The 27,305-nt window shown below is 38.0% G+C and overlaps 1 protein-coding gene and 1 non-coding gene across 4 annotated transcripts; one reads left to right on the forward strand and one right to left on the reverse strand.

The window, feature by feature from the left end:
- LOC110095069 (monosaccharide-sensing protein 2) lies at positions 1-25,937 on the forward strand. Of its 3 annotated transcripts, none has more exons than XM_020820437.2 (7): positions 1-602; positions 698-824; positions 965-1,086; positions 1,246-1,812; positions 22,999-23,921; positions 24,446-24,633; positions 25,472-25,937. In XM_020820437.2, the coding sequence occupies exons 3-7, from the start codon at positions 1,008-1,010 to the stop codon at positions 25,914-25,916; spliced, it is 2,202 nt and encodes a 733-aa protein (XP_020676096.1). In that variant the 5' UTR covers positions 1-602; positions 698-824; positions 965-1,007; the 3' UTR covers positions 25,917-25,937. The 3 variants fall into 3 exon arrangements, with proteins under 3 accessions (XP_020676096.1, XP_020676097.1, XP_020676101.1); XM_020820438.2 differs by having other exon boundaries at positions 717-824; XM_020820442.2 differs by having other exon boundaries at positions 722-824.
- Positions 22,508-22,610, reverse strand: LOC114579028. The gene has a single exon (XR_003699906.1). It is a non-coding gene; the product is annotated as a U6 spliceosomal RNA (small nuclear RNA).
- Positions 25,938-27,305: the final 1,368 nt, after the last annotated feature.

Consider the following 27,305-nt stretch of genomic DNA (forward strand, 5'->3'; position numbering starts at 1 on the left):
AGGTGTATTCATCATCTTTTCTCTCTCCTCTTCTCTCTCTCCTCTTCTCTCTCTCTCTCTCTTCTTGGATTCGTTTTTTTATTTTTTCGTGAGCTGTGGGTTCTTATAGGAGTTTGGAATCGGGAGATGTCTAGGGATTCCGACTCAATCGGAGAAGGGCAGGGATCACATAGAATCTTCTGAATGTGAAGGCTGAAGCTTTGACAGATTGGTTACAGCTATGCTTCGGATTTTGTGGTTATTTTTTATTCCCGTTTTGGCTCTTTCCTGTGGTAGGAAACCCTGAAGATCCCGTAGCGTCGAGGGGTCGGCAATTAGGTAAAGAAAAGGATGGTTCTCACGATCTCCACTCATCTTTAAGTTTCGTGGGCGTACAGAGTAGAGGATCTTGGAGATCTCATTTAGCTGATGTTCTGAATAATTTTGTAGTTCAATTTGAATTTTATTGGCTTTCTCCAATCAAAAAGTGCCATCTTGGTAAAGTTTGATTCAAGAGAAGACGATCTTTTGTATTTTGCTGGCTATTTCTGGTGCTTATACGGTGGGTTTCTCCTTGCCGAAAGAGGGGCTGGGGAGGGAGTGTTACAAGCGTCGCTTTAGAGGTTGGGCATCATATGTCTCGTATTTAATGGCGTTCTTCATTTTTCTCTTTCAATTTTGTTTGTTCTGCGATTATTTTTTATATCGTTATTGACAGCTTTTTCCGGGGGCTATAGGACAGCTTATTCAGGTCCATCCATGGCTATGTTTCGTCCTGATCACCATGCTCGCCGTCTTTGATTCTTCTGTTGATTGATATTCTCTTTCCTGATTCTGCCCGAAGTGTAAGTGGATTATTTGCCTTTTTTTTCGTAGTTTGAGCGACTTCTATTCTTTGAGCGCCTTTGATTCTGCTAAATTGGCCGTCATGATTTTTTTTTAATTATTTTCATTCTAAGACATCCAACGTGTGATTGTATTGCAGACGGCTATTGTTTCTGACAAACAAACTATTCCTCACCGGAAAGATGGACGGAGCTGTTCTTATAGCCATAGCTGCCACTATAGGCAACTTGTTACAGGGCTGGGACAATGCCACAATTGCTGGTATAAATTTTTTTTTTTCAATATCTTTGTCAACCAAAGATGTAACTCATTACTTTTGAATTCCTTGCAATTTTTAATATATTTTATGCAAGAAAAAATAATTTCTTTGCTTTACGCTAAAAATTTACACTCTCATTCTCTTCCTTTATGTCCATGCAGGAGCTGTTATCTACATCAAAAGGGAATTTAAGTTGCAGACAGAACCTACTATTGAAGGATTAATCGTTGCCATGTCGCTTATTGGGGCTACTATTATTACTACATTCTCTGGACCTGTTTCAGATCGACATGGCAGACGCCCTTTGCTAATCCTTTCCTCAGTTCTTTATTTTGTTAGTGGTGTTGTGATGCTTTGGTCTCCAAATGTTTACACCTTGCTTCTGGCCAGGCTCATCGATGGGTTTGGAGTTGGCTTGGCTGTTACGCTTATCCCTGTGTATATTTCTGAGACATCTCCACCAGAGATAAGAGGCCAGCTAAATACACTTCCTCAATTTAGTGGGTCGGGAGGAATGTTTCTATCATATTGTATGGTGTTTTTGATGTCTCTAATGGCGAATCCCAACTGGAGAGTGATGCTCGGAGTTCTATCTATCCCTGCTTTAGTGTATTTGGCCTTAACAGTATTCTTCTTACCTGAATCCCCAAGGTGGCTTGTAAGCAAAGGGCGAATGGTGGAGGCCAAAAGGGTTCTACAGAGGCTTCGTGGAAGGGATGATGTCTCAGGTTTGTTGTGTTTTCGTAGTTTTTACCTTCATTACTTCTTAACACAATATTAAAGTTTGGATTTTTAAGTTTAGTTGTTTTCAATTTTGTTCTTTTATGGATTTTGGTTATTAAAGAGCTGTTTTTTCTTCTTTTGTTTTATATCGAGTTCTTATCCTATCCGTTTTTAAGCAGGCGTTTTATATCAGGAAGGTCATTAATGGTGGAATTTTTTAGCTGACTTAGAAAGTGTAAAGATCATAGAAAAGGATATTTATATGTTTTTTGTGAACTCTGAAGTTGAACATGATTAGCATGGGAGATAACTTAAGATATAGAGTTTGCTTTGCGTTATGACTGATTAAACAAAATATGTTGTAGATTTGAAAGGAAATTTTATAAGTTGCCGAAATAAAATATATGGCTGAGCACGTCTAGCAATGAATGGTATTTAGTCAAACTCTTAACGTTATGAAACGAGTCCACAATAAAAGGTTAGGAAAGGTTTTAGAAATTATTTGAGAGATGTTATAATGATCAATGTGATGGCTTTTTTACTGCTTTAATAAGCAATAAGAAAGCCATCCCAAACGAAAACTAAAGGTGTTTCAAGCATTGTTTCACACTTTAGATGAGTTTTCTCTCTAATTTTGACTTTTCTTGCTATGGAAGCTTGCAGACTTTTTTTTTTGTGACTTCTGCACTGGGAAACAACCAACTTGCTGTTCGTGATCTCTGTTCTTTGTCAGGACAACAATTAGGTTGTTATTTTTGCCTTTGCTCTGCTCCGATGTGGCCAGCTTGTTGTTGTTTTTGCCTTGGTTCTACTCCAGAACAACAAACAATACTTGGCTTTCCTTCCTTTTGGGTTTCAATCGGCACCTGGCAGCAGCAATGGAGTTCGGCCAACATCTCTGGAACATTAAGGAAGTTGCTGATAGCTTGTACAATAGTTGGCAGTACAGATTTTGATCTCTAGAGCAACTCTTTAAGGGGATAGAGGTGGCTAACTAGGAGAGGAAGAGGGAGAAAAGTGTAGATTTTGGGAGAGTAAGAATTATTTTTTATTGAAGGAAATTATTTATTGATAAAAACATCACTAATATTTTTAATTCGACTTGTCTTCTCTTAAACTGGCTTCATAAAGGAACAAATTTATCCCTAACTTGACAATTTAGAAAATAATATTATCCTTTCTAAATCAACTCCACAAAAGAAGGAAATTCAAATTTACATTCAAAATGCAAACTTATCAAAAAACAAGTTCAAAGTTTAAATTTTCCTTGTCTTGTTGTCCTAATTGCATACAACAACAACAACATCAAGCCTTTATCCACTATGTGGGGTCGGCAATTTGTTGTCCTAATTGCATAATGGTTCAAATTTTGTGGTTCACGATCTTGTTCATCAAACATCAAATTGATGGTCCATTTTAACTTATAGACTTTTATTGACTTGATCTTCAATTCTAATAGTAATTTGAAAATCAACGCTACTTTCAATCTATCAAGACGTCTTGTCATTAAAATTTAATGGAGCATGATCCTTTTGAGCTTTTCATGATATGATGTCCAAATCATGATCATCGATGATTTAATTGCTCATCTACTAGATCTGATCCCTAGATCTTGAGTCCCTTTTTCAGGAGAAATTTACTCATATGAAATCATAACTTTAGATGAAAAGCTAACTTTCCAACCTTTGAACCATATAGCTTCATTGTATTTGACAAGTGATGTTTTAGGTCTTTTCTAGCAAGTTTTAAAGGTTGTTTAAAAACTTGAATTTTGATAATGTCTTAGATTATGAAGCTTGGGTATCATAATTTTAGGAGCGTGCTGAATTAAAACTCTCTTATCATTCTATTCACTCCTACAAATGTCCAAAATAATAGGGCGTACTACTTAGTTTGGTTATATAATGATGTCTTGTTTTTAAGCTTGCCTAAATTGATATGGCATTAGTGTTTTTATTCTATGCTTGAATTGGAAAGAAGGTGACCATCTAAGTTCTTTCTTCACTAATTAAGGCTTCTCCACTTGTGACAACTCTTTCTCTATCACTCTTTTAAAAGACATTTTTTTTCTTCATTTTAGATATTTTTGAGTCAATCTTGATTATTGAGTTTCAATAAATCAATAGATTTGGCATCAGTGCGTAGAAAATTAATTGTATTTTTTACTCAATGGATCATTTTGATTGCAGTCATTCTGCCTCCTTGAAGAGTGATACATACTCGATCAATTTTTGGATTTGCATCTCACCTTTCTTACTCAATATAGATAGAGTGCGGTTTCTTCTTCTTCAACTGGACATTAATAGGTGTTTTTGGCATGCATTTATAAGTCTACCTGGTTAACTTGCTATTACAACTTCTTTAATCAACATGTTTCTATAGAAGTTTTTTTTTTTTTTTTTTTTTTAAAATTTTTTTTTTTTTTTTTTTTTTTGTGATCTGACACTAATAAGATTGTTGATGCAGTACCACATACATATCTTGATGGCATGAGTTGCTAAAGATGAATCAGTAAAGTTTATGTAAAATTATCCAGCATACCTTTTCATCAATGTAATTCTTTCCTCCATGTCTTCTTCTGAATCTAGTGTAAAGGCAAGGATTAGGATGGGGCATAGTATTTGACCCTAATTTTGGCACCATATTGGTAGATATGAGATTCTTCTATGTGGCATGTGTATGCATTTAAAAAACCCAATCCTATTTTCCCATTCTCAACTCTTTATCAACATTATCCCCTGCATTGATCGCAGCACCTTTTGATGATCATCATCCTTCTTCCTTATGCTCATGGCCTCTCCTTCTCTTAGCTTTATTTTATATGACCCGTTCTCGGTATTCCCTCGCCACTGACTCTCACTTCTTTTTCTATGTTGTTTTGCATCTTTTTTGCTTTGCTATTTTCTGCAATTACCATCCCCATTATCTCAGGCTATTGGGCCGTCGCTCGGGCTAGTATCTCTTCTTGCCTATTATCTTCTTAAGTTGTCTGTGTCAGAGGGTTCTTGTTGTTGTGCATTATTCTCTAGTTCATTTGTTCGTCGTGGTTCCACATTATCTTCTTCCAGCATCATATTTTGACTTCTCCACTGTGCCTTGGGTGTGGATGCATCTGCTTTCTTGCCTCCTCACCTAGTCTCAATCCTCACCTAGTCTCAATCATGTCTATTTTATTTGCTTCTCCTCTTCCTTCCTCTTTTGATAGTGTTATTGGTGCCCCTGAACATGGTCCTTTAACCTACATTTCTCTTGCTGCTCGTGATTCCTCTCCAGTTGATTTTTTTTTTATTAATGTGTTTTTTGGCAAATGGTGGAATTTGAAGGCCTTCTATCCTATTGGTGGGCTTGTAATATTTTTGTACATGATAATTCATTTTTTAGGTCCTATTTTGAATTGAGGAAGACAATTGCTAGGAGCTATTTTGATCAACATATCCCTTAGAATTTTGACTCTCTTGGGTCAGTCATGATTTGAATTCACAAGTTCTTTATGTATTTAAGTAGAGTTATCGGAGTTTTCAAAGTACTAATATGGATGCCAATATTGGTAGTAACCCTACTTGTTATGGTGAGCCCTCACTTGTTCTTGATGCAATTGATTGGGTTGATGCTCTCTTAGAGTTGAGTTATGATCATGATAGGAAATACTTGAGTTCGCAAGTAATCCAAGAGGAAATACTTGAGTTCGCAAGCAACCCTAGCAATAATTGATAAAATCAGCGAGAAAACACACAAGAACATGATGAAAACAACCCAAAATCAGTGGATTATATTAGGAAAATCTAAAGCAAAACAAACACAAAGCAAGATACAATTGATCCTCAATTCGAGAGGAGGATCGTTCTCTCCAAATCTCTAGAAGAGGTTCTAGAGCCCAAGACACCAAGAGAAAACTCCAAAGAACCCAATAATCATGCATAATCCTAGCTCTAAACAATCCATACTATTAATACAATAATTTCCTAATTCAAAGTTCAAACATCCCTAATTCAAAATTTCCCTCTCATCCTAGCAGCCAAATCCTCTCTTCCTAATTTGCTCCAAGTGGGACCCACTCATGTGGGCAGCACACTTCAAAGGAGGCGGACATGTTCCGCCTCCTGTATACGTGAGCCGGCCGCTGGGCCGGCTGGGCCAGTTCAGGATGAACCGGCCTAACAATACCACCATCCCAAAGAATCACCTGTCCTCAAGGTGAAAACTAGGAAACTGTTGTTTCACCCTCTCGTATGGTTCGCACATGGTATCATAGTCAGGAAGATTCTTCCACTTGATTAGCACTTTCTTAGCTCCATCTTCTTTCTGGAGAATCTCCATCAACTTTAAGGGTTTTAGAATTATCTCCAAATCCTTAGTAAGTGTTGTCAGTGACTCCGATCTGGCTGTATAATCTCCAATGGCTCTTCTAAGCTGCGATACATGGAAAATCAGATGAATAGTTATCGTGGCTGGTAGTTTTTACTGATATGCTACCGCTCAAATCTTTTTCAATATTATATAAGGTCCAAAGTATCTTGGAGCGAGCTTCTCAGTTCTTCTGTTGGCGATTGTCTTCTATCTGTATGGTCGGAGCTTGTCTCTTCATAATCTATCGAGCTCTCAGTAGATGTTTCTTTAACTCCTCTAACACTTTATCCCTCTCCCCCAAGTACTCCTCCATTGAAAAAACTAGAGTACTGCTACTCCCAAAGTGCACCCAGTGAGGAGGATCCCTTCCGTACAACACCTTGAATGGGATAATCTGAGAAGCAGAATGAAAAGAGGCGTTGTACCAGTACTCCTCCCATGATAGTCACTTGGCCCATAGCTTGGGTGCCTTCGACACAAAGCATCTCAAGTAGGTCTCCAAGCTCTTGTTGACCACTTCCGTTTGGCCATCCGTCTGTGGGTGGTAAGCGGTGCTCCTCTTCAGAACTGTCCCCTATAACCTAAACAACTCCCTCCAAAAATGATTGAGGAACACCTTAACTCTATCTGATACGATTGCTTCTGGTACCCTATGCAATCTGACCACCTCTTTGATGAAAGCTGAAGCCACTGTCACCGCGGTGTAAGGATGTCGTAGGGGAATGAAATGAGCATACTACTCAATCTATCTACCACCACCAAAATCACCGTGAAGTCTTCTGAATGGGACAACCCATCTATGAAGTTCATGGATATCTCCTCCCATACTCGTCCCGGTAATGCCAACGGTTGTAGTAGTTCCCCTGGCAATATACCCAGGTATTTTTTCCTCTGACATATCTCACACCTGACCACCATCTCCTCTACGTCTCCATGCATTCTCTTTTAGTAAAGCTCTGAAGCTAACCTCATGTAGGTCTTTTGCACCCCTGAATGGCTACCAATCGCGCTTCCATGAAATTTTTGGAGTAAGTTTAGGATGTGGTTTGAGGTTCTGGGCATCACGAACCTCCCTTGATACAATAGTCAGTCCCCCTCCACTGAGTACCCGGGGTGGCTACCACTTTTACTCAGTAAATCTGTCTTGATCTTCCCCAACTCCTCATCCCTAGCACTCTCCTCCATAATGACCTCCCAATCTAGCATCAAAGGAACATACACTACCACTGTTTGTAGCTCCCCCATTCATCTGCACAAGACATCTTCCGCATTATTCTCTCATACTGGTCTGTATTGGATTTCAAAATCATACCCCAACAATTTGGACAGACACGTCTGATGCTCTTCAGTCACCATCCGCTGCTCCAACAAGTATTTCAGGCTCCTCTAATCTGTTCTGATAATGAAATGCCTACCTAATAGGTAGGGTCGCCACTTATGGATGGCTAAGACGAAGGCCATCAACTTTCTCTCATAGACTAATTTGGCATCAAAGGAACATACACTACCACTGTTTGTAGCTCCCCCATTCATCTGCACAAGACATCTTCCGCATTATTCTCCCATACTGGTCTGTATTGGATTTCAAAATCATACCCCAACAATTTGGACAGACACGTCTGATGCTCTTCAGTCACCATCCGCTGCTCCAACAAGTATTTCAGGCTCCTCTAATCTGTTCTGATAATGAAATGCCTATCTAATAGGTAGGGTCGCCACTTATGGATGGCTAAGACGAAGGCCATCAACTTTCTCCCATAGACTAATTTCAGCCTGGCTCTTGCTGCCAACACCTGGCTGAAGTAGGCAATGGGTCGCCGATCCTGCATGAGTACTCCCCAATCCGTATCCTGAAACATTTGTCTCCACTATGAAGGCCTGAGTGAAGTCTGGTAAAGCTAATACTTGTACCGTGGTCATAGTCTTCTTTAGTTTCTCAAATGTTGTTGTCGCTGCCTCTCCCCATAAGAATCCATCTTTCTTTAGCTGCTCTGTCAGTGGCCATGCTATAGTACTGTACCCTTCAAACCTCCAGTAGTACCCCGTCAGCCCTAAGAATTCTCTCAACTTCTTCAGATTTTTAGGTCAGGGCCATCTCAACATAGCCTCCACCTTTGATTGATCAGCGACCACATCTTCCTTGGACATGATATGACCCAAGTACTATACACTGGTCTGGGCAAAGTAGCACTTCTTTAGGTTGGCCCTCAGTTGATGTTCCTATAGAACTCCGAATACCAACTTCAAGTGCTTCAGATGCTCCTCCTCGATTCTGTTGTACACCAAGATGTCATTAAAAAACACTATAACAAACTTCCGGAGATACTGTTTGAACACCCTGTTCATCAGTGACTGGAAAGTAGCAGGGGCGATGGTAAGCCCAAATGGCATAACCAGAAACTCATAATACCCCTCGTGTGTCTTGAACGTTATCTTTGAGATATCTTTCTCCCTCATTCGGATCTGATGGTATCCCGACTTCAAATCCAATTTGGAGAATATCACTGCTCCATACAGTTCATCCAAAAGTTCGTCAATCACAAGAATGTGGAATTTATCCGGTACAGTCTTCTTATTCAACACCCTGTAATCCACATAGAACCTTCAGCTCTCATCCTTCTTTTTGACCAATAATACTAGACTAGAGAAAGGATTCACACTTGGTATGATGATTCCAACCTCCAACATCTTCCTAATCAGGTTCTCAATTTTATCCTTCTGAATTTGTGGGTAGTGATAGGGTCGTACACTAATCACACCCCCTCCTTTAGAAGAATTGCGTGCTCCTGTTCTCTGAGTGGTGGTAACCCTTGATGTGACTGGAACACCTCAATGAACTGTTGTATGACTGGTTGCACTACAAGAGGAATGTCTCCCTCCTCTCCCATACTGATCCCTTCCAAGCGTTGCAATTCCACCAAGTATCCACCTCCCACCTTCTGTATGGTTCTGATCATGGATTTGAGAGATACTCCTGCCCTAGAAAGCATGTCATCGCCTTGGACCACCATTCTCTTTCCCCCCACCACCAGTTCAATCCTCAGTGCTCCCTAATTTACCTTGGTTTCCCCCAAGGTTTGCATCTATTTCATCCCCAAGATGACTTTCGCACTCCCCATTTCCATGGGAAGAAAATCTTCCCACACATTTATCCCTTGAATGGTTAACACCACTCCCCTACAAATTCCTCTACCCATTTCTATCTTCCCCATGCCCATAATCACCCTGTAACCTCCTGTATCCACTAGTTTCACCCCGAGTAGATCAACAATTTGGGTAGAGATGAAATTGTGGGTCGCCCCACTATCTATCAACACTATCACCTCCCTATCCGCTATCTATCCCTTCACCTTCATAGTGTGATTCAGGGTGAATTCAACTACTGAGTTTAGGGAGACTTGCTGCCACATCTAGATGCAACTTCCCTTCTTCCTCAATCTCTAACCCACTTCCATCTCCCTCTTCAGCTTCTTCGTCATCACAGACGATGAGAACCTGAAGAGTTCGGTCATTACACTTATGCCCCGTCCAATGTTTAAAATTGCGTATTTGGGTATTGAGGCATTTTTCATTCGTGAGGCGAGGCGTAAGCCTCAAGGCGTAAACCTCAAAATCAAAAGATTGCGTAAACATAAAATGATAAATTTGTTATATACTAATTAGTGAATAATATAAAGCATAAAAAAGCATAAGATATAAAGTGAAATCAAAATATCTCAATAATAAGACAACATGAAATATAGTTCAACTCAAAATTCTATCTTTCCGAAATCACTGTATTCTTTTCATTAACATATATTTCCGATTTCCAAAAATAAATAGCAATGACATATCACATAAGAACTCATAAGTCATCAGCACTGTCATCAATAAGGGGTTCTTCATTTGAATCATCATTATGGTGAACTGCTCTATCCCCTTCCTCTCCTATAGAGTCCAATTTCGGGCATTTACTTTAAGATTTATGTAAGTTTTAATATATATAGGTGAGCGTGAGGTGAGACGGGCCTCAACCAAGTTGAGGCGCAAGCCTCATAAAAAAAACTCGAGGCATAAGCATCGAGGCGTTTTTTACTGGAATTGCGCAAAGGCGGGCTTCGTTGCGCAATTTTAAACCATGGCCCCGACATTTACTTCTCATCACATCTAAAATACAATCCCTTCGTTCTTTTTTCTTGTATTTCCTTCTCCGCTAACCTTTTGAAAATTCCCCCATTTCTCCCTTCTCCAGTTCTCTCTCTGGACACTTCCTTTAGACTCCCTGGCGTTGCCCCCTTGGGAGCGAAGACCGTGGTGGTCATCCTGTATGATCCCCCGAGCCCCTCTCTCAAGTTGCTTTTGATCCTCCACCAACTGGGCTAGCTCCATGGCCTCCCCTAGGTCCCTTGGCCTTATCACTTTAATCAATGATCGTATCTTCTGTTTAAGCCCTTTCATAAAGTTCCCCTCCAGCACCGTCTCCAAGAGCCGATCTAATCTGCTGGCCAAGTACTCGAACCTGTCATGGTAATCTGCCATGGTCCCCTCCTGTGTTAAGGCAAAGTATTGCTCATAGAAGCCTTCTTCCCTACTGGTTCGAAAACGTTCCAGTAAGCACTCCTTGAACTCCCTCCAGCTCCTGATGGGTTGCCTCATGTCCCGCCATTGGTACCAAGACAGTGCCTTTTCCCTCCAAGCATAGCCCTGCAGCTGTCAGCTTCTCTTCCCCATTAATCTGTTGATGGAGAAATATTGTTCTACCTTGTAGATCCAACCATGACCATCCTTGCCCTCGAAGATGGGAATCTTCAGCTTCCTCAGCTTCGGGTCACCCCAATTGCCCCTGAATCCTTCATATCATCCCATACCCCGAACAGGAGGTGCTCCTTGGCTGTTACGATCCTCCCTCCGGCGATCATAACCGTACCCTTCGTTAGCTTCCCCTCTCCTTCTTTCAAAATCGGCACCTCGGTGGTGGAAATATCCCTTTCTTCCCACAAAAATCAGCACCCCTCATTTTGTATCCCATACTCCTCTCCTCTCTAGAAAGTGGTTCTAGAGGTAACATGTCGTCCTCTCCTTCAAGGATCTTCACTTCCGGATTTCCCCTCCCCCTAAACGTGTTCGGATTCCCTCCTCTCCCATGACTGCCGGTGGTCTCCTTTGCTTCCAATGTCGCCGGATTGGTCTTCAGCTCTAGTAATTTCTTCAACATCTCTTCCATCAAAGTGATCTTTCCTTCCAACCGTTCATTGTTGGAGGAAATTTGATTTTGAAAATCAGAGAATTTTCTCTCCAAATCTGATTTTAGTACCCAATTTCACCTTCTAAAACTTCGACCTTCTTTCCGTCCATCTTTCTTCCCAAGATTTGTGAGAGGATCTTCTTGCGGGAGAAATTTTCTTGCTAAAATTTCTTGATTTCAGACACTGATGGTCCCAAGACAATGCTCTGATACCAATTTGATAGGAAATACTTGAGTTCGCTTGTAATCCAAGAGGAAATACTTGAGTTTGTAGGCAACTTTAGCAATAATTGATAAAATCTGCTAGAAAACACACAAGAACGTGATTAAAACAAACCAAAAACCAGTGGATTGTATTAGGGAAATCGAAAGCCAAACAAACACAAAGCAAGATACAATTGATCCTCAATTCGAGAGGAGGATTGTTCTCTCCAAATCTCTAGAAGAAGTTCTAGAGCCCAAGACGCCAAGAGAAAACTCCAAAGAACTAAATAATCATGCATAACCCTAACCCTAAACAAGCCATACTATTAATACAATAATTCCCTTATTCAAACATCCTTAATTCAAAATTTCCGTCTCACTCTAGTCGCGCAATCCTCTCTTCCTAATTTGCTCCAAGTGGGACCCACTCATGTGGGCGGCAAGCTTCAAAGGAGGCGGACATGTTCTACCTCCTGTATACGTGAGCCGGCCGCTGGGCCGGCTGGGCCGGCTGGGCCGGTTCAGGATGAACCGGCCTAACAGATCAATAGATTATTGAGGTTGATTTTTCTACTTTTGTGGTCTCTGGTGTTTTTCATGATAGTTGGGGTATTGGGGTAGTGGCTTGAACTTCTACATGCAAGATCATTGATCCAAATCAAAGCAATGTATTGGCTTCTCCTGGTTGTTATATTGTTAGGGTATTTATCATTCTGCATTGTAATTTAGTGATTCTAATGTTAGCATTTTTAGAATGGCAGCGGACAAAAAATTTCAAATTACCTTTGCTGTGGGGTAGAAATAAAAAGAAAATATATCTTCAAGGTTTATCAGGCAACAAGCAATTTAATTTAAATGAATCTTAAAGGTTCTCTCTTTCATCGGATGAACTCTTGCTTTGTTGTTATCTTATGATTTTATTTGATTCTTTCTTATTTAAGATTTTTTTTTTATAATTGCTTGATGGTGTGCCCATTTCATTGATTGGTTATAAATTTTTACCTTAAAAATAAGGTTGTATAGATGTTGGCAATGACCATCTCTTGGTTAATAACTTAATATATATCTTTTGGTGAGTAGTTCCTATAGTGTGTCTTTATTTGAGAATGATCCATCGTTATGTCCCTTAGGATTGCCATCAAAGATACAGATTTATCCACTTTTCAACGGGAATCAACATGATGTCTATTGCAACCATAGTTATTCTTTTCTTTCCTATCTTTCTTTTATTTTTTAAGGAAGAGTTTACCGTGTAGTTTTCATTTTTTTTAGGTACCAACTTGTATGTAATGGTCATAAAGCTTCCTAGGTTTTGTAAGGAAAGGGCCATTATCGGTCCATCCTTTTTTTTTTCTTCTGGAAAAAGAAGACCCATCTTTATATGGTTTCTTTGTGCATTCTCCCTCTTGCATTTATTTTATCTTTCTATGGCCATATCCTGTGGCTAAGGTCCAATATAGGAAAAAGTTAAAGTTCTTTAGCATATTTGGAGAAAAGCTCAAATGTGTAATTCATGAGTCTATATATTCTTAAGGTTAACTCTCAATGTACATCTTTAAGGTTAACTCCCAATATCACTTCATATTTCTTGAGCTCAATAGAGTAATCTTAAATAGGTTATCCCTTGGCATTCTGATAGGAAACACTTGAAGATTTTAATTATATCCTATCAATTTCTAGAAAATAGCGATAGATCTATACGAATTCAATGAAAAAATAGAGAAAAAAATCACTTTATGGAGAAGAAGACAATTAACAAAAGAAAAACAAATAAGATACAAGTGATCCTCTATTCGAGAGGAGGATCTATCTCTCCCAAATCTCTAGACGCCACTAAAGCCCAAAGAAACCAAAAAGATCTCAAATTTCAGCCAAATTCAAGATGCACTAATCCTAGGAAAACAAACTATTTAATGCATGCAAATCAAAGGAGATCCCTAAACAGTCTCTACACTCAAATTTCCCTCCCAATTCCCTCAAAAAATATTCCCAAATAGCTCCCATGGATATTGTGACATCCACGGCATGCGCAGGAGGTGGAGAAGTTCTGCCTCTGTTGCGCTGGGCCAGTCCCATGTGGATCGGTCCAATGGATCGATCTAACAATACTCCCCTCCCAAAGTTCCACCTTGTCTGCAAAGTGGAAAGAGGACACCCTCCTCCATTCCTTCATCACCACAAACGGTAAGAACTTGAGTTCAGTCCTTACACCTGTGCCTTGGCATATACCTCTCGTCACATCTGAAACAGATCCCGCTCTTCTCTTGTAATTCTATTTATGTGAGCTTCTTGAAGTTATCTTCAGGTTTTTCTAGACAGTCTTCTCATTCGAAGTCTCCATAAGAGTACCCGGTGTTGGCTCCTTGGGTGCCAAAAAGGTGGTGGTCATCTTGTACGAGCCTTTTGAATTGTTGCCTCCTGCTCCTTTTTTCAGGTGTCACTGATCCTCCACCAACTAAGCTAGCTCCATAGACTCTCTCAAGTCTCGAGGTCTCATCACTCTGACTGCTGCGCGGTTTCAATCCCTTTATAAAGTTTCCCTCCAGTACAGATTGGAAGCCGATCCAATCGACTGGCGAGGTACTCAAATTGCTCATGGTACTCCATCACTGTCCCCTCCTGCATCAAAGCGAATAACTGGTTGTAGAAGTCCCCTCTCCTGTTGGTTTGGAATGTTCCAACAGGCAATCCTTAAACTCTCTCTAGATTATTATATGTCGCCTCGTATCCCTCCACTGGTACCATGCTAAAGCTTTCCCTTCCAAGCACATCTCGGCTTCCATCAGTCTCTCCCCCTCTATCAACCTGTTGATAGTAAAGTACCTTTTTACCTTGTAGATTCACCCATGGGCATTCTCTTCCTCGAAAATAGACATCTTCAGCTTCCTCACCCTCAGATTACCTCCGTTCCCTCTGTTCTCTTCATAATTTCTTCTTCCCTAAGGGGTTGGTTCCCCCCAAGCGTGTCAATCATCCCTTCTACGTTCATACCCAAGCCCTTCATCAAATTCCTACATTCTCCTTTCAAATTCAACACCCCTTGTATCATAACAAACCCCTCCCCTTTCAGATACAGTCCCCCTTTGGACATAATTACGCCTTTCCCTTTCAAATTCGACACCTCTTCGATCAAAATCAAGTCATCGTTTTTCTAATTCTGCCCCTCTTCTTTCAAATTCAACATCCCTCCATTCATGCCCAATTGTGTCACATCTCTCCACATACCTCTACCGAACTCCTCCTTAGGAATAGGTCCTAGGGGAGGCATTTTTTTTGTTCCCTCCAAAATCTCCCCCTCTTGATCTTCCTTTCATCTGGTTGGCTTCGAATTTTTCACACTTCTGTGGTTGTTGGCACATTCCCTCACCTTCGAAGGCGATATTTTTGTTTCGCCCTTGAGCACTTTCTTTAACATCTCCTCTAGGATGGAAAATTTCGAATCGAACTTATCATGAATGGCTAAAACATCCTTTTTTAAAATCTGAAACTTGAGTTTGGAGATCTGAAATTTCAGATTTCGTTCTTTCAATCTCCATTTCGAGGCATTCCTCCAACGCATCCATTTTCTTGGCCGCCATTGATCCCCAGATTTTTGTAGAAATAAAAATTTGGACTTCGACCTTTAAAAATATTAACTTTTTTTTTTGAAATCCCAAGAACAACCGCTGAAATTCACCAAAACAGCCCACCAAAGGTCCCAAAAAATGCTATGATACCAATTTGATAGTTTGACTTGAAGATTTCAAGTATATCCTATCAATTTCTGGAAAACAACGATAGATCTCTACGAATTCAATGGAAAAAATAGAGAAAACAACCATTTTATGAAGAAGAAAACAACTAATGGAAGAAAAACAAACAAGATACAAGTGATCCTCTATTCGAAAGGAGGATCTATCTCTCCCAAATTTCTAGACGTCGCTAGAGCCCAAAGAAACTAAAAGGATATCAAATTTCAGCCAAATTCAAGATGCCCTAGCCCTAGGAAAACAAACTATTTAATGCATATAAATCAAAAGAAAATCTCTAAACAGTCCCTACACTCAAATTGCCCTCCCAATTCTCTCAAAAAACCTTCCAAAATAGCTCCCATGGATCTCGCGGCATCCGCGACATGCGCAGGAGGCGGAGAAGTTTCGGCTCTGTTGCATTGGGCCGGTCCCGTGTGATCCGGTTGGACCGATCTGACACATTCCCTCATACTATATCACTTTTTCCATTGATCCTCAACATAACTCATTAAGTAGAACTCACTATGAATTAGTCATTTGAATTCTCAATAGGTTTTTTCTTGATGATAATTACTTTTCAAGCGGAATTTTCACCTAGCCAAAACATGGTGGCTTGATTTAAGTAGAGCAACCGCTCCTTTTTTTGGATTATTGTTCCAATTCAATTTGGAGTAGGTATCTTATTAGTCCATATGCGTATGAAGTTTTACAATCATCTTCATTGTTCTCTCCTTGATTCTCCTAGTACTAGGTTTATTGCTCAGCTTTCTTGTGATATTCGTGGTCATGGTGATGATCGTGGTAGTGGTTGAAATTATTTTCGAACTTGTCAGCATTGAGAAAGGATTGATCACTGAACACATTACACATCCAATGAAGAATAATTATTTGGTATTTTTATCCAGATTTTATAATTCTCTTCTTTTTTAAAATATTTGCAACAAGATAGATGTTTATATATATATATATATATATAATGTCCAACTTGAGGGAGGTGCTATCGTAGGAAAATTCCAAATTGAAAAGTTGCTCTAGGAAAGTATGAGATTATGAATGTTATTTTTTTATGATATATTATCTTATTTGAGGGTATTAGTAATCTTATTATTATTATTATTATTATTATTATTTTCTAGTCTTCTTGTTTACTTATGTCTTCTACTCAGTCAATAATAGATTATAGAGTTTTCTCTCATTAGTAATTATATTACTTAGGTATTAAAATATTAAGGATTTGCATACATAGTACTTAAAATTTAAATAATATCAAAATTAACACCCTCCCCATCCTCTCCATCAAAATGTTGTCATCCCATAACATTGCCTCACAAGTTTCTAGTCCCATCGCCTCCATTTGCCAATGCACACGTTGTCGGTCCTATGAATCCCTTTTTCGGCGAGAACTTTGCCCTTAGCACACTTCCTCGGTCTCGAATCCCTGTTCCAGTGAGATCCCATCACAACTTCCATGCCCTTCTTCACCAGTGTAACATCATGACTTCCTCCTCCTTTGTATTTATCGTAGGTCACGTGAATTTCTTCCCTAGTGAGATCCCATCTCACGACTTCCTAACTTGATGCCGTCATGACTTCGAGGCAAAGAATTTGTGGAGCTTGTTAACACTTTGTTGACTTCTGTTAACAAAGTGTTATATTATACAAATAGTAAAGTTTTGATGTTAAATATATAAATATATAGTTTCAAGTTTTCTTATATATCACCCTAAAATATTTTATATTTTGTTGTATTAATTAAGTCTAAAATACTAACAGGGGTTGATCATAACGTTCTGTTCAAAATAAAAGAAGAGGGTGATGGGATAATGGTTAATGATATATTTTTTATATCCAAGAGTCAATTATATTTATTCTTGGAAGATTGATAGCAAAGGCTATGCTTGTGTTGAAGAAGAAGAGAGTAGCTGTAGAAATGATCTTTCATACGGTGATTTAATCGTTGCTGGAGGAAATTCACGTTGAATGATGTATTACTTCTAGAAGTATTTGCTTCATTACTAAGTAAATTCCAACTCTAATAAGGTTAATTCCCAGCTTATTATCAACGTATTGTCTTTTTATATTGATCATGTTCGAGTACTGTAGATATTTCGAATGGTATCTGCGTTTATACACTTGAGATGACATGGTACAATTAGTTGAGACTGGTTTCAAAGTAAATTATGTGTGCAGAAATGAAAAAGAAAGAAACTCTAGAAGAAAATGTGTCTAGGATTAGTAGAACAAATCTGCGAAAATGATAATGCAAGTTTAGTGGTTTTGAAGAAAACAAGCAGTTTATAATGATGGAGAACTAACTATAAGGTAGGTGTGGTACATTTGCATAGTTTGGTTCCATAATATAAAATATTTAGGATAAATTGAGGACATAATTATTTGGAATTTAGGATCAAAAGTAACTGTAAGATATAGAGTTTACTTTTGTGTTATGTGGAAATATTGTAAGATAGCAAAATAAATCAGCTATATTATATGATTGTGCGTGTTGGGTAGCAAATGATAGTTAGCTAACCTGATAATGTCATGAATCAAGTCTATGTTCAGAGGCTTGAGGCTTTATGGATTTTTAGAGATTTTCTAGTGATCTATCAGATAATTAAAGATTTCTAGAGCATTATGGCTCACTGTTGATGACGTTTTCACTATATTTGGACTCTTCCTTGCTATAGGCAGCATTCATATTCAGTTTTCTGACTTATCCTGCACCAGGAAAGAAACGTTTTTGCTGTTTGTGATCTCTGTTCTTTGCTTTGCTCCGGAATAGCAAAAGCATGTTGCTGTTTCTGTCTTGATTCTGCTTTGGTACAGCAAGCAATATAGCTGGTTTTCCATCCCTGTGGTTTCAGCCCGGACCTGGACTGCAGCGGGACTCCATGGCAGCAACAGCGGCAACTGTCCCGCAGCTCTAGAACTGTGCGAGCCTGCATCTAGCAGCATTTCGACCTCTAGAATGATGAGTGGCAGCTCTTAATGAGAATACAAGTGGATGACAACTATAGGAGAGAAAGAGATAAAAAAAGAGTTTTGAGATAGTTAAATTACATTTTATTGCTGGAAATAGCCTATTTATATGCAAAACAAAGTTCATGAATTAATGTACATTTGTCCTTATTTTCTTTTAAACTAATTTCTTCGAATAAGGTACTATCTTATTCCTAACTCTAAATTTTGAAATAATGTTATCCTTTCTAATCTAACTCCACAAAAAGGGAAGCTCAAATTTAAATTCAAAATACAAATTTGTCTAAATTTAAGTCATCTTTGTCATTTTGTCTTTATCACATCTAACTGTTCAGATTCTTTGTCTCTTGATCTTAATCATTAGGTATTGGATCAATGATCCGTTTTCACCCATGAACTCCTATTAACTTAATTTTCAATTCTGATGTTGTGGCCTAAAAACAACATAAGAAAAAATCTCCATCACAAGATCAAACTATCAAAACTTCAACGAATATGATCCATTTCATCTTTTCATGATCTGATGCCCAAATCATGATCATAGACAATTCAATTAATCATTTACTAGATCTAATCACCATATCATTAGTCCCCTTGTAGAAAATTTCACTTCTGTGAAATCATAACTTTAGGTGGAGGTAGGTTGATTTTTTACCCTCTTACCCGATTAGTCATTTTTACCCTCTTAGATTGGAAAGTTATTCCGAGTGAAAGTTTATGTATCAAACATCACGTGTTAGTTTTGGACTGAAGATGTGGAAAATAAAAAATAAAGTAAAATATTATTTTAAGATTAGATGGGGGCATTTAAAGAATATTAATAAAAATATTTTTGAGAGTAAGATGCTAGAACTTAAGATTTTGTTTGTGCATGAGAAAGTTAATGTTATATGGCAAAAAGTAGCTTGTGATATTAAAAATGTTGCAAAAGATGTACTTAGAGTATCAAAGAAAAAATCTCCTAATAGTAAAAATAGTCCGTGGAATCAAAATGTGCAAGAAAAGATAAAAAAATAAAAAGATTTGTTATAAAAATTGATTTAGATATAAAAATTTTGATAATTGGAAAAGATATAAAGAGACCCGTAAGGAGTTTAAGAATTTAGATATACAAATTTTGATAATTGAAAAATATATAAAGAGGCCCGCAAGGAGTTTAAGAAAGTAATATGTGATGCAACGATTTTAGCTTTTAATGATTTATATAATAGATTAGATAAGGAGGGCGAAAGATTTATGTATAAGTTAGTCAATCAAAGGGATAAGAGTAGTAATGATTTAGTTCAAGTGAAATGTATTAATGATGAAGATTAATAAGTGTTTTTTATTAGAAGATACAATCAACAAAGGTGGAGGAGATATTTTTCTAAACTTGTCAATAAAGATTATGAGAATGTGATTGATTTTAGTGACCTTAGCACCCTAAATGAAAATAAATATTTTTGTTTTTATTGGTGTATTAGTAAAACCGAAGTTAGAGAAGCTTTAAAAAAAATAAAGTGTGGAAAAGCTGTTGGACCTGATGATATTCCAATAGAGGTGTAGAAATGCTTTGGAGATGAAGGAATTTCTCAGCTTATGAAATTTTGTAATATTATTTTGAAGACTGAAAATATGCCAGATGAGTGAAGAATGTGTGTTAATTACTATTTGAAGAATAAAGGTGATACATAAGATTGTGCTTTATGGTGCAAAATGTTAGACATTAAAAGATAAGCATGATATCAAGTGTTACTGAGATGAGGATGCTAAGGTGGATGAGTGGCTTTACTCTTAGAGAAATGATACGAAATGAGCATATACGTGAAAGGTTGGAGTTGCTCCAGTGGAAGATAAGATTAGAGAGAGTCGTCTTAGATGGTTTGGTCACATAAAATGGCGGCCTTCTGATGACCCGGTTAGGAATGTATATGTATTAGATTTGATTTATGTTAAGAAAGGCAGAGGTAGACCTAAAAGCACCTGGTTAGAAAATATTAGAAATGACGCTTCTTTATTAGATTTAAATGAGAATTTTAACAGGACACAATAGAGAAAAAGGATTCCTGTAGTCGACCCTGCATAATGGGATAAAGGCTTGATGTTGTTGTTGTTTGGAAATTGATTTTTCAAGAAGTTTCTAAGATATTTTAGAAATTTTGTTTGAAAACATGAATTTTGAGAATCTCATGAATCATGTAGCTTGGGTAATATTTTATTTTTAGGTGCCTTCTAATTATGGCAATCTCTTGTGTTCCTATTCACTCAAAATGTTCAAAGCTTTACTACTCAGTTTGACTTGGCTCTATAATAAGATTGCCAAAACCAATAAAGCATTGACTTTCTTATATTTTTTATTCTAATTAGCAAGGAGGTGGTTCTTTAAGCTCCTCCTTCTGTAATATAGTCTTCTCAGTTTGTGGTAGTTCTTGACCCTTGCTTTTTGGGAAGACATCATTTTGTTTATTTTTGGATAGTTTTAGTAAATGAAGGTACACCATTGTTTAATTATACACTTCTAACCATGCATTGCTCACCTTGAGTCTGGTGGAATCGATCTTAATGATGGAGTTCGGTACAATAGTAGATTTGGCAATATCGCATTAGAGATGGAGTCAATCTTGGTGGACCTCTTTGATAGCAGTCATGGTGGCGGACTGGAAGCATGAGTGAGGATCATTATTATTCAATTTGCTAGATTGCATCCTACACACTAATAATTATCATCATTTTTTACTGGTAATCTGATCATTTGTTCTATTAGATTAAGAGAGGACTCATTTTCAGCCATTTTTTCTTGATTTGACTTCTTTCTTTCCTTTTGGTGTGAATCTAAAACAACAAGAAGTTCTCCCATTCTATAGTACCATCTTTTGTTTATATCATGCATCAATTATGAGTGCTTTGATATTGAACTCAATTCATAACCAACAGATTAACAATATAACACAAGTCTATAATAAGAGGCTTGAACAAATTCACAAAGATTTAGGATTTCTTTAGGTTCCTTAATGATATCTCTATTAATTAAAAAGTGTCTTGAACATTGGTTCAAGATGTATAAGATTTTTTATTCTGATTTTTGCTCTTTATTTCTGTAGACAGCAAGCAGACAATGTTTTTCACTTCTGCACTGAATATCAACTATCGTGCTGTTTTTAATCTCTGTTCTTTTCCATGACAACAAGCAGGTTTTTGTTTTTATCTTTGTTTTGCTCTGGGAGGGCAAGCATGTTCTTGTTTCTGTCTCATTTATATTCTGAGATAATAAGCAATACTTAATTTTCCTTATGGGTTTCAGCCAGAACATGGACACCATTTAGACTCCATGATAGTAGTAGCAAAGTTCGGCCAATAGTTCTGAAACTATGGGATAATGGCTAGTGGCTCTAGGCAGCCGTTGGCGACATAGAATTTGATCTCTGGAAGGAGGAAAGGCGACATTTAGAGGGGATAAAGTGGCCCACAACTAGTAGTGAGGAAGGGGAGAGAAGTGAAGATTTTGGGATAATTTGAATTAATTTTATTGCCAGAAACAGTCTATTCATAGGCAAAAAGAGTGGTAGGAATTAATTTAAATTTGAACTTTTCCATAAATATCTCCATCAGATAAGGAACAATCTTAGCATCTGCCGCAATATGATACCCCCAAATTATGATCCCAAAACGTCCTATTTAGCATCTGTCAGGTCTGGTCCCTACTTCAATGAATACCCACTAAAACCAAATTTAGTTTGATAATAGTGAGAATGCTAATATCAAAATGTGATAAACTTTTGAATGTAATGTGTGAAATTATTATTATTATTATTATTATTATTATGTGAAAGGGTGTTTGGGAATAGCATGCACTAAATATAAGATTAGAAAATAGATTGTGGTTGTTTGAGCATTTAAGATGGGATTGCCAAAGTTGCATCAATTAGGAAGGAAACAAATTTAATACAGAACAAATGGAAAGGAAAAAGGGGTTGCATAGGTAACATATCTAGAAAGTAATTGGATTTATGCAAATTTGGGTTAAAACCATTGCGTGGAAACAAAGTATTCGTGTAACAACATGGAAACAAAGATTCACAAACAATTGCAAATTGTTGATATGGGGATGAAGATGATTATGATCATCCTAATGACGATAACTTTGTATAATCATTATGAACATTTTTGTCATGTTCCTGTACACGTTCTCTTTTTTTTTCATATATTTTTTAAAAAATTTTATTTTATTATTTAAAAAAAAAATTGGACAATTTCTCGATTTTTGCTTGTCATCCTTGCGCAAGGGACATGCTAATCTTCTCTGTATCGTTCCAATTTTATCGGATGTCTCCGAAGAGACGGACTCTTTTGTTTTTCATGTTATCTCTACACATTTTCTCAAATTAGGGTAATGTCCATTTTCTACTAATAAACAGAGTTCTAAACATATAGATGAGCTTGCAAACATGTTCGTGCCTTTCAGCTTCATTGATGCTCTAAACTTAGATCATTTACTTTGCTAATCATCATGTGTGAATGTAATGTATTGATTGATAATTCAAAAGCTATTATTAGGTTGCAGTTGCCACATAAATTAAAGATACTTGTGTAAAAACTCGTTTACAATTTTTCGTGTGAAATATTTTTTTTTTCTATGCTTCCATCTGTTTTTTTTCTGTTTTTATTTATTTAATAAGTTTAAATGGAGCAAGAATGCTTAGATATGACTATTTTATTTTGACGTGCAGGAGAGATGGCTCTTCTTGTAGAAGGTCTGGGTGTTGGGGCAGATACTTCGATTGAGGAGTACATCATTGGTCCTGCTAATGAGATCATTGATGAACAAGAACACGATGGTGAGAAGGAACAAATTACACTCTATGGGCCTGAGGAGGGCGTCTCGTGGGTTGCACGCCCTGTAAAGGGGCAGAGCATCCTTGGAAGTGTTGTTTCTCGCTATGGTAGCAGCTTGGAAAAGCAGGGCAACATTCCTCTCATGGATCCTCTTGTCACTCTCTTTGGTAGCGTCCATGAAAAGTTACCCGTTACTGAGATGGGCAGCATGAGAAGCACTTTATTTCCCAACTTTGGAAGCATGTTTAGTGTTGCAGGGCCTAAAACTGAGCAATGGGATGAAGAGACTGGCCAAAGAGAGGGTGATGAATATGTCTCTGATGTTGCTGCAGGAAGTGATTCTGATGACAATTTACAGAGTCCATTGATTTCTCGTCAGACAACAAGCATGGAGGGGAAGGACATTGTTCCTCCACAAGCTGCTCATGAAAATGGCGAGGCTGTTAGCAGTATGGGTATTGGTGGTGGTTGGCAACTGGCATGGAAATGGGCGGAGCGAGAGGGCCCGGATGGGAACAAGGAAGGAGGCTTTAAGAGAATCTATTTGCACCAAGAGGGGGTGCCTGGTTCAAGGAGAGGTTCACTTGTTCAAGTCCCCGGTCAGGAAGTTCCAGAAGAAAGTGAATTTATCCAGGCCGCGGCTTTAGTGAGCCAACCTGCTCTTTACTCTAAGGAGCTGCTGGACCAGCATCCTATTGGACCGGCAATGGTACATCCATCAGAAACAGTTTCTAAAGGTTCTGTGTGGGCAGATCTTCTTGAACCTGGTGTCAAACAAGCACTTATTGTTGGTATTGGTATTCAAATTCTGCAGCAGGTGATCCTTTTCTTTGCTTCTTATGAACAAAATTTTTCAAAGTTACTTGTTTCTTAAATTATCTAGTACCTTGGAGTTCTCATCAATTTTCTATGTTTTGTTTATTTCTAAAGAGAGGTCTTTTTACCGCTGTAGTTTGGACCACTAGTTGTTGTTGATGTTAGTAATTTTTTGGGGATTCACTCTGTTACGTTGACCTTCAATAATTTTCTTAGCAAAAGTACACCCCTCTATCGTGTAATTTTTCATTCTTGTTTCGAAAAAAAAAACAGATAATTAATCTTTATGAACAGTTGCTGATTATTTTCCTGTGGGGCTATTCCTTCTTGCTTATAAAATTTAAGCTCATGCGTGCTTGTTAAGCTCTACAATTTAAAATATCCATATCCTAATTCTTATTGCTACTTATCCTCCAAATTTGTTTAATGAATATAAGTTTGGTATAAATTTTGTTGTCACCATGTGATGGTAGAATGTGTAAATCTTTTCATCCTTCTATACTGACATTATCTTTTTTCCTGCAGTTCTCTGGCATAAATGGTGTCCTGTATTACACACCTCAAATTCTTAAACAAGCAGGAGTTGAAGTGCTTCTTAAAAACCTTGGACTTGGTTCTGATTCATCATCCATCCTCATCAGTTCTCTCACTACTCTGTTGATGCTCCCTGCAATAGGTGTTGCCATGAGGCTAATGGATATATCTGGGAGAAGGTATATTATCTGTTCAACTTGTCGTTTTGTTTTACATTGTTTACTACATATCCCCAAATCTTATCTAATACCCCATTTGGTTGCTTGAAGGTAGAAAACTCAATTTGATAAACAGTGTGCTTAAAAATGAGTAAATGATCAAAATAATCCCTACGCTTTTTAGATGTTTGTTTTAATCTCAGAAGTTAGGACTATAGAGGGAGTTGAAGGTAAACTTGAATTATGGAGGTCAACTGTAGAGTCTAAAGGTTTTCACTTGAGTAGATAGATCTAGAATTGAATATATGGAGTGTAATTTTAAAATTAATAGACCTAGTGAAGGGATTGTGACTTTGGGCGATCAAGTCATTAATAAGAATACACGGTTTAGATATCTTGGATTTATTGTTCAGAGTAACGGTGAAATAGATGGGGATATTATCAGTAGAATTTAAGTTGGATGGTTGAAGTGGAGGAATGCATCATGCTTGTTGTGTGATAGAAAAGTTCCTTTCAAACTTAATGGAAAATTCTATAAAATGGTGGTGAGACCTACAATGTTTTATGGTGCCGAATGTTGGCCATTAAAAGAGAAGCATATTACTAAGTTAAGTGTTGTAGAGATGAGGATGCTCAGGCGGATGAGTGGCTTTACCATTTTTTATGACCAATTTGAGAGAAGGGGCCAACTTTTTATTCATGAACAACAAGCACCAGCTCCATTGATGAACGTTCCACATAAAACCACCTTAAGCTCACCTTCAGCATAATCAAAACAAGCAAAATCAAAAACTAATATGTGCTTATTTTCTCGGATTTTCCTTGTAATAACACGTATGCTTCCATTGCTCTCATGCAGGTTTCTTCTCCTCTCCACCATTCCAATCCTCATTTGTTCACTCCTTGTACTGATCATAGCTAATTTAGTCGAGCTCGGAACGGTGGCTCATGCCGTGCTCTCCACGGTCAGTGTCATCGCCTATTTCTGCTGCTTCGTCATGGGATTTGGTCCAATCCCCAACATTCTCTGCGCAGAGATCTTCCCCACCAGGGTTCGCGGCATCTGCATAGCCATTTGCGCCCTCGTCTTTTGGATCGGCGACATCATAGTCACATACTCCCTCCCTGTCATGCTCAACAGCATTGGCCTTGCTGGTGTCTTTGGGATTTATGCCATTGTCTGTGTCATTGCATTTTTCTTCGTCTTCCTCAAGGTACCTGAGACCAAGGGAATGCCTCTTGAGGTCATTACAGAATTCTTCGCAGTTGGTGCAAAGCAAAAGCAGCAGGCAAAACAGAATTGATGCGAGGTGTGGAAAGTTAGAATGTTTCCTCTAGACTCAACAAATTGAATGAAAAGAAGAAAAGAAATGGGGGTTCATCCCCTTTCTTATCCAAATGACTTCCTTAGTTTTTTGAAATTGTAGGGGGGCTCGTAAAAAGGAAGCCTCCCTATATCTGAAGGAAGTTGTGAGGGATTGGGGTGCTCTTTTTGTTGGCTTGGTTGAGACAAAAATTCAGTCCTTGGACAAGGAAGACTTTAATAAATTTATGGGAGATGAATGGGACTTCTTTATGTTTCCTTCTAGTGGTATGTCCGGAGGAATCCTGGTGTTTTGGAAGAAGGCTTTAGCTTCCTTCACTGTCATTATTGCTTCAAGACAATGTATAGTGGGGGAACTAAATATATTCAACAAAGGTTTATGGATTATTTCAACTGTTTATGGAGGTAGAGACCTTTACACTAAAAGAATCTTATGGCAGATTTTGGAAGAAAATCATACGCTGGATCTTCCATATATTGTTGGAGGGGACTTCAATTGTCTTCTCTCTCATGAAGATAAGAAAGGAGGAAAAAGGTTCTCCTTTTCCAAAGGTCCTATGGAAATGAGGAGCTTTATGAACAATTCTGATTTACATGATATTGGGTTCATAGGACCCAAGTTCACATGGTGTAACAATAAAGATGGGAATGCTCGCATTCATGAAAGATTGGATAGGTGTCTTTTGAATACCAAGGCTCTTGAACTGCTTCCTTTTTCTACTGTCCGACACCTACCAAGGGTTGCTTCAGATCACAATCCTATTGTTTTAAAAATCTCCATGTCTGCGGTCTGCAGGTCAAAACAAATAAAATTTGAAGATGTTTGGCTCTCCTACCCGGCTGCTGCTGTTGTTGTCAAGAATTCTTGGTGCAAGCCATCCTTAGGTGATGCTATGTCTGCTCTGAATAAAAAGTTTGATAGAGTTATGAAAGCTTTGTACTTCTGGAGCAAAGCAAAACACCAAAGTCTTGAGGACTTGAAGGTTAAGTTACAAAATGAAATTGAAGTTCTCCAATTGGAAGAATCGAGTGAGGTTGTATTTCCCCAAGATAAAATTCTGCTTCTTAGGTCTAAAGTTAATGAATATAATTATACTTTGGCTAGATTAAATACTTGGTGGAGACAAAGGGCTAAAACAAAATGGTTAGGGGAAGGTGATTCTAACTCCAAATTTTTTCATGTCTTTGCCAATGGTCGAAGGAATAGCAATTTCATTAAGCAAATAAAAGATGATTATGGTATCTTAGTGGATAATCAAGAGAAAATCAAGAATATTTTCTCAGATTATTTCAGCAACAAATGGAGGCTTAGGGGCTGCAATCTCCACGGATGGCCTACCAATCCAAGAACTCTCAGCCAATCACAATC

Source organism: Dendrobium catenatum, unplaced genomic scaffold (assembly GCF_001605985.2).
Source record: "Dendrobium catenatum unplaced genomic scaffold, ASM160598v2 fragScaff_scaffold_156, whole genome shotgun sequence".
In the NCBI taxonomy this organism is placed as follows: Eukaryota; Viridiplantae; Streptophyta; class Magnoliopsida; order Asparagales; family Orchidaceae; genus Dendrobium; species Dendrobium catenatum.